General features: G+C 36.8%; 1 protein-coding gene across 1 annotated transcript in view; it reads right to left on the reverse strand.

The window, feature by feature from the left end:
- Positions 1 to 12117, reverse strand: part of STPG2 (sperm tail PG-rich repeat containing 2) — a 190559-nt gene that overhangs the window by 107683 nt on the left and 70759 nt on the right. The window contains 3 exon segments of the mRNA XM_032224340.1: positions 1454 to 1507; positions 1509 to 1579; positions 1582 to 1617. Of these exon segments, the coding sequence (XP_032080231.1) occupies positions 1454 to 1507; positions 1509 to 1579; positions 1582 to 1617 (161 nt within the window).

A 12117-nucleotide genomic window follows, 5' to 3' on the forward strand; every position in this document is an offset into this window, starting at 1 on the left:
ATATCATGAAAATGTTTTTTTTTGGTTTGGCGGGAGGAGTGTCTCAGATAGAAGATCCATAGTAGTGGTAAGAACAGCCAAGAAGATAATAGGAAGCTTGCTTCCTATTATTCAGGATACTGCTTATAAAGTGCTAATGTGCTTAGAGCTCAAAGTATTGTTAGAGACCCCACACCAGGGGTGGGTTCTACCGGTTCAGACCGGTTCACCCAAAACCGGTAGTGGTTTGGCAGCCTGGGTTGCTGGAAATGGCAGCAACCCAGGCCTGCCACTCCCCCGAACTGATTCTCCCTCTTGGTTTTTCCTTCTGCGCATGACAACAGAACAATTTTTATTCACCTCGTGAAGTGCAGCATATTCACGAGCGAACCCAGCAGTACTGATCTGCCAGAACCCAGCCCTGCCCCACACAACCATTTCACAGTCTGTTCTATTGCTCCCTTCTGGGAGGAGATTTTGAAGTATTTTCTAGTAAGACGACCAGATTCTGTAATAGCTTGTTCCCTACGCCATCCACCTGGTTAACTCGCAAGATTTCTTGCCATGTACATGTATAGATCCGGAAGAGACTGTGTTGTTTCTCTGTGTCATATAATATATGCAAGTACATGCATAATTTTATATTATTTATTTTGTCATGTTTATGTAGTGTATATTGGAGGTAGTGACCTTTTAAGAGACTGTATGCAACGAGATTTCATTTTAATGTATGCTGATTAGTGTACATTTAAAATGACAATAAGGTTATTCTAAGTCTAATTGTGCAATCAGGTAACGTTCATCAGTGAGACTGAGCAATCAGCAAAAGGGAAATTTAAAAAAGGAGGGGGACAACATTCCACTACTTAAATCACATTCTTAAAATTCTATAATTCTATAAATTCAAGTCAAGGTCAAGTCCCAGTTACGGCGTGGATATATTCAAACACTTTTCTTGGCAACAATAAAAAGTTACTAATTGTTTAACTTCCTGACCTAGGCTATAACCCTTATATTATCTGAAAAAGTCTTCCATTCAGGGCCTAACTAGTCATCTTCTTCTTCCTCATAGCATTGGTCCCCTAGGTTCGGCTCAATGACACCATCATACACGACCATACACAGCATCCAGGTCATGTCTGCATTTTTACGGATATGGACTGTAGAACCACAGGTTGTGACAAAAATTTACCGAATGGTCTCTAATCTGGGCCTAATGTCATCAAGGCCTAACCCAGTATTTGTCCTTTAGCCTCCACCATACAGCACATTTAGGCCAAGGGTTACCCTCTGCTGAGGTGAATTAAAATTTCCTACATTTCTTTAACCAGCTAAGAAGCAAGACAACCAATATTACATCTTATGAAAACTGTTAATAATAAATGGTAAACAGGCAGATGAATATTTAGATGACACATCATCATTAAAATGTATGTAGTTATAGTTCAGTTTGAAAATTACGTAATGTTCTTACCTGTATTTCGGTCTCGGCCTTTAATGCTTCTTCCCTAAACGTTCCACTGAGAAAAAGACGCATGCCTTCTTCTAGCCACCACAGTTCGTGGAGGCATATATTCACTCTTACCCTGTGATTTCTCAAAGATTTATGAACCTCATAAGAACCGGAGGTGGGACGGCCTATAATTAAGAAAAGTATAAGATGAAACGGGCACCACAAAATTATGTTAGTGTAGAAAAGCTACAATTAACAGAAAAACTGCTTTTTTTTAAAAAAAGCATCTGATATTTTAAAACATGCATATTGTAATTAAAGTTTAGGAAGGATACAGTGCAGGAACTGCACATCCATGCTGTTCCATTTGAATTGTGATATGAACCAGGATAACATCTCTGGGCAGCATACTCACTTTGGCAAGCCCTTTTATATTTAGTTGTTAGCAGAATGGAATGTGGGGATGACTTTGGGGACCAGAGGAGAGCTGCAGCCTAGACAATGGCCTGATGAACAAAATTGGAGTCTGAAAGAGGAGGGGTAATGAAAGCAAGTCAGAAAGGACTCTCTCTAGTTTTCAGAAGAGTAAACAGAGGGATGGGAGGGTTTTTATGAGAATGGCAGACTGATGTTAGCCTTACGAATAGTCAGAAAAACAGCACAAGCCAGGAATACAGATAAAGCTCTATCTATATTGTAAGGTTACATTAACAGAATCTTGCAAACGGGAAAGTACCTTTCCATGCACTAAAGAGAGAGCTATTTGCTGCTCTCTATAAACTACAAAGCAGATGATGATCTTTGAAGATTTAATAATATGAATATGCTAAGTTTAGATAAGTATTCTTATATATGGCCACAAAATCGATGAATCTGGTCTAGGGTTGTATTTCAAGCAAAAAGGCCTTAAATGCAGTTAGGCTTCACTTACTGCTATGTTCATTTCTTTCTATGCTACATTTCAACTTCTTTATTAGGAGTTTTAGAAAGCGACAGATGATTATATATGTTTATATTCTTAGTGCAAGATCATAATGTATTTCCTTATTCAGCACTTCTTAATTGAACCGTTCTTGCCTTGATTCCAATTGAAGTGTTAATTTATTATCAAGGATGAACCTGTTTAATTTCAGATTTAATCATTTCTAATTAAATTAAAACATTTAGGCTTTCATCATTTCTAAACTCTTTCTGCTAAGTTCTATTAGTATATTAATCAACATCACAGAAACATTACTATTAATAATAACAAATAATAATTTGAAATAACTATCATCAGTTGCAAGGAGCCGATGAAATTTTTTAAGTGCGCCTAAAGCTTCCATCAAAATATGCAAATACATAATTTTGTTTTAAATGCACAGAGAATCTCTTCACTGTTATTTTTTTTTAAGGATTGAATTATTTTTATTGCCATTTACTTGAAATTTTAAGGATGCCTTTTTATTTGTGGTGAGCAAAAGCATGAGAAAGAAGAGATTCTCACTTGCACAGGTGTGAGCACTGTACTTCTTTAAAACAGTTCTTTTTTCAAGTTCCATGAAAAAAGATATGTCCTGCTTTAACAAATCAATTGATAATGTGACTCTTATAGTAGTCATATTCCAATTAACATTGCGACGATCGCAACAAGTAGGTTTATAACCTGTTTAAATTATTATCTCAATATGTTCTAAACACAGCAGAATGGTTAAAAATACAACCATCAATCATGCAAGAAAAATCTTATAAAAAGCAAAAATAAAATTCAATATTTTATATCTATTGTAAAATGAACAGCTGCTTTTCATCTACCAGTTTATTGTCATGCCTGGAAAAATCAAGCAGGATGACTGCCCAGTTTACCTCATACTCAGCTATGCATTTTACAGTCTTAAAAAGCTAAAGCTAACATTGCTTATTCACTGTATTGTGTAGTGGGCTTCAATAGGCAAGAACCAGACCAGCATAGATACAACAGCATTTATTGACTCAAAACTGGAACTGAGAAACAGCAGGCAAATGCCTGTAATTTATACAGGCCTTAACCTATCATGATTCATGGAAAAACTTCATCCAAATATGAATGTTCAAAGTTTCCCTCAGAAAGAGTTGGAGATAACAGTTAGGGTCATCTAAAGATTAGTTCCACTTTAGCAGTGCTTAACACAACTACCATATTTTTAGAGTATAAGACACACCCCTTTTTTTTATCAAAAAAGAGGCTGAAAATCGGGGTGCGTTTATCCATCGAATACCAGCATTTTTTGCCTCCTGAAGCTCCGCCCCCTTCACCAAATGGCCTTGCATACCCTTATGGAGGCTTTCAGAGAGCTCCTGGGGCTGAGGAGAGCGAAATGAGCAAAAAACGGGCCATTTTGGGGGGAGGGCTCAGTCCCAAGCAGCACTCTATAAGCCTCCATAAGGCTATGCATGCAATTATTTTGACAAAAAACAGGCCTGTTTTTGCGAAAAACAGACCATTTTTGCTCGTTTTGGCCCCCAACTTTGGCAACTTTAGGACTTGAGGACTTTAGCTCCCAGCCAGTATGATCTAGTCCTGTGATGGCGAACCTATGGCACACGTGCCAGAGGTGTCACCCAGTGCTGTCCCTGTGGGCATGTGCACTGGCCAGTTGGTCTTTGCTGTTGCCAGGTGCAGTTTTGGTTTCCGGTGCGCCAGTTGGTCTTTGCACATGCTGGAGCACTGGAAACCTGAAGACCAGCTGGTCTTCAGTTTCTGGCACTCCGGCATGCACGTTCCAGTTTGGCACTCCATGCTGAAAGGTTCGCCATCACTGACATAGTCTGTAGTCCTGCACTTCCAAGTAGACTCTCATTCAAGTACATTTTTAAAACTGGTCAAGTCAGCAAAGGCTGCATCCTTTCTTGATAATGCTCCAACTGCAAGAGTGATTGTACCCACTGGGTTATTGATGGCATCTGGGGATAATTAACAATTATAGGTCTGGAGATACTTATTCAAAATTGAACAAGCAAAGTCATTTATGTAATAAAAAAGCAACTTTAAAAATAACTGTTCAAAATATTGAAAAAGCATGTTTTAGGGTCTCTATCATTCTACTTCAGATTAGATTGGGACTGAATTAAAATGACATCTTGTAGTTTTGTTTCAGCTCTACTTCTTGCCTTCTGTTCAACTTTAAATTGAATATTTGTAATACTTTCTCACAATGGAAATGACCCATGGATAATTGACACAGGGCATGTAATATGCTTCTATTTGATTCTAAATAAGTGTGGAGTTTTGTAGGGGGAAATGCTTTTGGCTTAGCATAATTCATGAACATAGCTATTTTGGTTTATAAACCATGGGCTGTATGTGACCTCAGTCAACTGTCAAACCAAAATATATGAATATATGAACCCAAACAAGGCTTCAGTTGCATGGCAAACTGCAAGAGAATTTACCATTATTGTGCCTAGGCAACCATCTCATAGACTGTCAAAATGGCCTCACAAAATCTGAAGGGCTAATTGTCCCCAGGGAAGAAGAAGAAAGAAAGAAGAAGGAAGGAAGGAAGGAAGGAGGAAGGAAGGAAGGAAGGAAGGAAGGAAGGAAGGAGGAAGGAAGAGAAGTTTGAAGTACTTTATAAAGCATCACATTATTAAGCATTCCTGAGAAGCTATGTCTTAACATATCAATGTAACTCTAACAGTGAAAGCTATGGAGATAGTGTTTGAATTTGCAAAACTTTCAAACTTTAACATGTTTCTATGTTTAACAGTCAAGGTTGCATATCACTAAATTCTAGAATGTTTGTATTTCTTCAAAAATGAAACATATGAATGAAAATGTATTGCAGTTTAGAACAAAATCCAGTGCACTATAGAATACGAAATGAGAATGCTTTTCAGACTTAACATGTAACAAACAGCTGCAATCTATTTGGTTTTTCAAAAGAAAAAAGTGCTAAGGCATGAAGACATTTATTTTGAAAGTTTATCTGTTGCAGAAATGTGCAAAATAGTTAAACTGAATAACCCCAAAACAAGGGGAAAACATGTAAGAAAGAAATTGCTTTGATAAGTGGGCTAACATAGCTTATTTTATGATCCCTGGATAGGCATCCCTGTTTTATTAGAAAAATGAAGTTCTCTGCCATTTCAGTCAACAACTGGATATTAGCTATCACTTTTTATTTGGTTGGTTTCAGTGCTTACCCAGGCTCATCAAAAACAAGCAAATAAATAAGCAAAGGAAAGAAATGAATCATTCTTAGCTGGAATTCTGATCTTTTCAATACAGCAATATATGAGGTTCTTAATAGCGGTATTTTTTCTTTCCAAATAAATAAACTTACTTGAAAATACCAGTATAAATTAAAGCATAATCTTCATTATTTGCTATACATATGAAAGTCATGCCATCTTCCTGTAATCAGGGGCTAGTTCTTAAGTACATTTTTTGTTAACTTTCTCCTCTGTTCCATAAAGGAATTCCATAAAGGTGGTGAATACCAGTTTTCCGAAAAAAATAAGCCTGTACTAAGTAGTTCTCAAAATACCCCTCTATCCTCGTAAATCTTCTAAGTAAGTTAGTAGAACAGAATTGGAAAACAGACTTTAGATGGATTGGCAACAAGGTGGTGTTTCCTTTACTGAAACTTTCTAGCATTGCGACCAGAAATCTACAGGTGTATTCATTAAGTATTTCTCTATATCCAGGATATTAATTTTTTTCTGCCTGTGGGTGGCTACTATAAATGCCACTTCACAGGTTTTGCAGAGAAATCAGGCACAAGATCTGCTTACACCAACTTTGTTTCCCAATCAAGATAAGTCTTAAGATGATACTACCAATTTATGAGATTTGGGAAAGTAATTTATGACATTCTGTGAGACACTGATATTCGAGGGAGATTTAATTATTGTCTAAATGTTTAAGGGCAATGACTCTTCACTAGGAAAGAAATTAAATATTGTTCTGATTTTCCTAACAATGTCTCTTCTAGTAAAGAAAATAAATCCATGAAGATAATTCTCAGAATGTAATTAGAGCAGACATACTATTCTAGCTTGGCCATCCCTTCCAGAGAAAATAACAATATTAAATGATTGCACCTTTTTGTCAAATTAATATCTTCCTTTATTATTTTAAGGTACTAAAATCCCAAGCAACTTACTTTTTTTTAAAGTTTCAACTGTATAAACAAAGCATGCATATTCTGCCTACCCAGATACTTAATCTTTGTAAATATCTCCTTTTGGAATAACAAAATAATACTGTGAATGAAATGTTGGGATTATCTAAACAGTTAACATTTGATGGGATTTCACACTGCCAGAAAAGTTTGGTTTATGCGTGCAACAGAATAAGTGCAATGGACTATATAACATAAAATAGCAAGGGAATTATTACAGTAATTAATATTTTCCAATATTATACCACTGTGAATATAGAAAAACAGAACAAATAAATACTTCGTTTACTTATTGCTTTTTGAAGTTACATTTGAAATTACAACAGTATTAAAAGAATAACTTTGCAAGTAATCATCATTTACAACAATGTTCCACACTCATGATTGCCCACAAAGTTGAAGACAAATTATACTGTAGTTACATGATTTTTCACTTAGCATCACTTAAAAACCAAAGGCAAAGGCCATAAGCCCACTGCGGTCATGTGACTTTCTGCTTAGCGACTGCAGTGCTTAGTGACCAAGTTGACAGTCCTAATTGTGGTTGCTTAATGAGGACTAGCTGTACAGTGCATTTCTAAAATATGAACAAATGCGTATAAGGAATGTTAATGTGATTTCTGATGGGCAAAAGAAACTTCCAGGGAATGGAAGTGGAGGTGGAGGTAGATAACATGAGAAATATGGTGATGGGTTCACATATTCTAATTCAATTATATTCAGCATGGTTTAAGCATGTGACAATTAGCAGGGTAATTAGCAAAGAATGGAACAATGAAAACCCAAACATTTGCAGAGTTAGGCATGTGTTTTCTGTTACTATCATGGCAAAGAAAAATTATACTGAATATGAATACTAAATTCTTTGCTACACAAACTGAACCTACATGTCGGAAGGTCTTGAATTTTTAAATCATTATTGAAATCACAATTCTTTTCCTTTTCTTCTTTTTTTTTTTTTAATAGCAATAGCAGTAGACTTATATACCGCTTCATAGGCCTTTCAGGCCTCTCTAAGCGGTTTACAGAGAGTCAGCATATTGCCCCCAACAATCTGGGTCCTCATTTTACCCACCTCGGAAGGATGGAAGGCTGAGTCAACCCTGAGCCGGTGAGATTTGAACCGCTGACCTGCTGATCTAGCAGTAGCCTGCAGTGCTGCATTTAACCACTGCGCCACCTTGGCTCTTCTCCACCTGGAATGGAAAAAAACCAACTAAGTCGCTCCTTTCCAGAATGACTTCTTATAAATCCAGACCACTTTTTTCCCTTAATCTATTGGAGGTCACTTGAACTTGTGTACATATGAAAGACAGGTGAATTTGCAGCTGCGGGATTCTAAGAAAAAGCAAGACTGCTTACTAAATTGCCAAAAAAAGCCTATTTTCAATGTTCTGAATTACCTTTTTTTCCCTTAAAATCACATTACTGCACACCCATAATTCACTCCAAAGCAAATTGGCAACCACTTCAATCCTTTTAGCACAGGCAGAATAGGGATGCTGCGTTCTTCTAGAATTGCGCCTCTTAACCTCAGCCACTTTAAGATGCTGGCTGGGGAAATCTGGGAGTGGGAAGCCACACATCTTAAAAGTGGTTGAGGTTAAGAAACAGTTTCAGAGCAATCTGACTGCTGATGATTGTGATTTCCAAATTAGTTAATGTAATACTGGAACTTTTTTAAAAAGTACCCTAGAAGTCACCAGTGCAAAACTACAGTTTTAAGGACATTCCCCCCCCCCAAAAAAAAAAATGCAGTCACTGTGTCAACCACAGTGGACACAAAAATGGTTCCTGGTTAATATCTCAGTCAGGGATTTAAGAAGGAATCCTATTCAGAAGAACCTCCAAAAAACACACCTACTCAGTTTGGGAAACTGTAGCCCTATTCACAACAGGGATAAGTACACATATTGGCACTGTGCTCCTACACAACTAAAAAAATGTTGCATTTAAACCATGTGCATTAGTACTTGTTTGCTTATATAAATTAGGGATACTTCTGAAAGATGGGTAAAAAAATGCATGTCAAACATCTGCCCAAAAGTTCTGCACAACAAAACATGAAGATTTCTGGGATACATTTTAAACTATTGTCAGAACAAAATCAATGGACGTATGAATATATACTGCCATAAAATGACGTGGCTGACACTGATCCTAATACCCTCAATTCTGTAAGAATAAAGACTACAGGATAAATCAAAAATAACAATACAAGAACTTTTAAAAGCTTAGCTTTTCATGAATAATCTCTGTTTCTCTTTTCTTATATTCTCAGAAGAGAAAAATTGCTGTGAGAAAGAATGATCTATTCATAAATAAATTCAAGCCTTACAAATTGGACAAATTTATATTCCAAGCCAGGTAAGACTACAGTGCAGCGAGATTCCCCACCCATATTGATGCTTGCTGTCACAAAAAGCAGACCCCCCCCTCCTCACACTTCTCTGTTCTCCGTAATAGAAATGTCTCCCTCCTCCGCTGCCAAACATCACGCACACCCCTTTCTGGCACGAAACGCTGTTTTCAACTTCCACACAGCACTGTCTAAAAGCACAGAGAACTGTCACTGCAAATTTTCCCTTCATAACTATAACAGAGCCCAAAGACACTATCATACATACAGACAGCCTCGCATTTGAATAGCAATGTTCTATTTCTAAGCTTGCATGACTGAGCTTGGTGGGAGCAGCTGCAGGAAAAGAACCCTCTCATGAAATATCTGAAAATTAGTTTTTATCAAGAGCCAACAATTTATCAAAAAGCAAGGCACAAACAGTAAAAGCTGTCAGATGACAACTCCTTGGGATATATAATAGTGGCCTCTGTAGAACCATTCATTGTTGCCTACAGCTAAACTTCTTGGTATTGAGAGCATTTAATGACATCTGACTGTTTTGATTTATGTTGCCTGAAATCTGGAACAACTAGGGTTTCCCTGATGCCAGTCAATGCTCCTTAAATCAGTAGTCAGAGGTCGGTGCAACCCATCCATCATATAAGCAACTATGGGACAATTGCTTATTAATGGACAAGTTAGCATTTATTTCACCCAAAGGACAGTCCTATTGAATGTAATAGTCTAAGGTGTACAATATAGTTCTGTCACCACAGGGGGGAAAGGAAATACTTGATGAACTAGAAATAAAGGCTGATATAGCCGCCATCAATATTTATCTGAGCAACTCTCCTGCATTTTAATACACAAGGGCTGAGTTTAACATGGCGAGATTTTGAGGAGGCTGAGGAGATAGAAGCAAGGACACACAATGGATGAGTCTGCAAATGCACATAGGAAGGCCAAAACTGAAGGTGCAAATGAGGCAACAGGCCACACATCATCTAAACAGTCACTTAAAGGGGAGAGGAGCTTTCTTCTCATAGATTGCTCTCCTGAAAATTTGGTTTCCAGTACTAGTGGCTTTGTCTTTTATAACAATATATAAGGATCACTGGTTCCTCACGGCTATTAGCAATTTATTCCTCACAGCTCAATCAGGCCAATCCTCTAAATGCTGTGGAAAAGAGGGCAAGCCTTCCACAAGCTGTTTTTGGCTACAAGAAAAACCTAAGGACTATATGTAATCCATAGGTTGGTCATCAATGATCTCTGGAATCCTGCAACATTGACATTTTTTATCCATGGTTCTCTCTGAGAGTAGTATAAATGAGAATGTTCCTCAATATTTCCTACAACACATATCTTCTGAATTAAGTTCGTCTGAATCTTCAAAATGATAGAGTGAGATTTGCTGTAATCAAATCTGGCCTTGAACCTGGACTCCACTCTCTTAGTTCAATACCCCAATCACTACTTACATTGGTCCTCTCTGTTGCGAAGATTACAAAAACCAGAGTTTCTTACTACTTTTTAGTTTACTTTCTATCATAATACTGACTGTGAAGCAGTAATAATGCCTATTACAAGTTTAGAGTTGTAAGGCAGAAACTGCATCTGCAACCCCAGTAGGGATTTAAAGCAAACTAAAGGGTTTTTTTTAAAAAAAAAAAAAAAAAAACATACATCTAATGATTTCACAAAATTCCACCTGAGATAAACTATGTTGCAGAATTTCAAGAAAAGTTGAAATAATTTTGGTGGGAAATTGGAGAAGGAAACCATCAGTTCATTTCTAAATACTCAGAGATTCAAGGTATCCTATACACACAGACCCAGTCGCTTTGATATCTGCACCAATGGCATCCAATCTCCCATTATATTATAGTTGTTCTGCTGCATTGGCATATCACTCAATATGGGCCCCCTGTTCTCTCAAATGGTTTCTCAGAGTTTGTAAAGACTGAGTCTGACGAAGCAATAACCAGTGATCCCTGGACTCCAGAGAGCCATTACATACATATAGATCAGCTGCCTCCCAAGAAATCAAGAGAACCATCCAGTATCCATTAAGTCAAACATATCTAAACACTGTAGAAGTCAAATCCTTTGGTTTCATTCTTGTCTTCAATAAAGATTCTAATCTAGTTAAGTCGTGTCTAAGAGCCTTCTGACAAGTTAGACCAATTGCTGAATAAGAGCAAATACCTTGAGAGCTAAGATTTAGTGTTGTGTCCTGGCGTCTGAGAGGCACAAAAGTAACATCAAGAATAAAAACACATGCGATAATCTTTCATTCTGTCCAAGTCAATATATATTTGTTGATTTATTAAGCAATATAACTTGTTTGATATTAATATAATAATAAACAGCACTGGAGAAGCAAAAGCAAACAACAATAAAAACTATTTCATTGTGGGAGTAGTCCAGCTTAAAATGCCACCTATACATATCCAAGAAGATCAATAAAATTATGACATGATGTACAACTATGCTATTCTCATGCTCATCAAGGGATTTCAGAATGGTCTCCCCTGATTAATACAATTTCACAGAAAGTTGAAAATCAGCTCAATACTCCTTGCTCAGATAGACTCTGAAAAAATTGCACTGCTATTAGAAGAGGTAAGGAAGAGAGTTCAAAAATTCTTGTTTACCAATGTCATTTCCCAGGCAATTGAGAAAAAAATTAAAAGAATACACCTTTTGGAATTGGAGGACAAAGTGTCTAAAAGGTTTGTCAGTTTGGGAGATACAAGAAAGATGGAGAGCCTTTCATGCTAGTTTAATAGAGGCTATATTAATCACTCATGCCACAGAGCATACAAAAATGGCAGAAAAATCCAATAGAAGCTGTCAGAATATCATGCTGGTTTTCATTAAATTTGTTGAAAGGGACTCAGCATGGAATTATTAAATGACTTTCAATGGCAAATGACTAAAATGCTTCATCTATTATAGCGATCATACTCAATCATTATGTTTTTCAAATAATGACATTAAGAGTCTTGTCAGCATTTCTAAGGAAGTCCCATTTTAAGCTTTCTTTAATAGAAACTAAACTGTATATAATTCAGACTAGTCAATGGCAATACACAAAAACTATTAAGTGGTCACACTTTCCATGCCTAATTCTGATATCATAGTTTATTGTACTCCAATGTGAGCACAAGATTCTGTCATTCATGCTAGGGTGAAAA

This window comes from Thamnophis elegans, chromosome 9 (assembly GCF_009769535.1).
Source record: "Thamnophis elegans isolate rThaEle1 chromosome 9, rThaEle1.pri, whole genome shotgun sequence".
Lineage (NCBI taxonomy): Eukaryota > Metazoa > Chordata > Lepidosauria > Squamata > Colubridae > Thamnophis > Thamnophis elegans.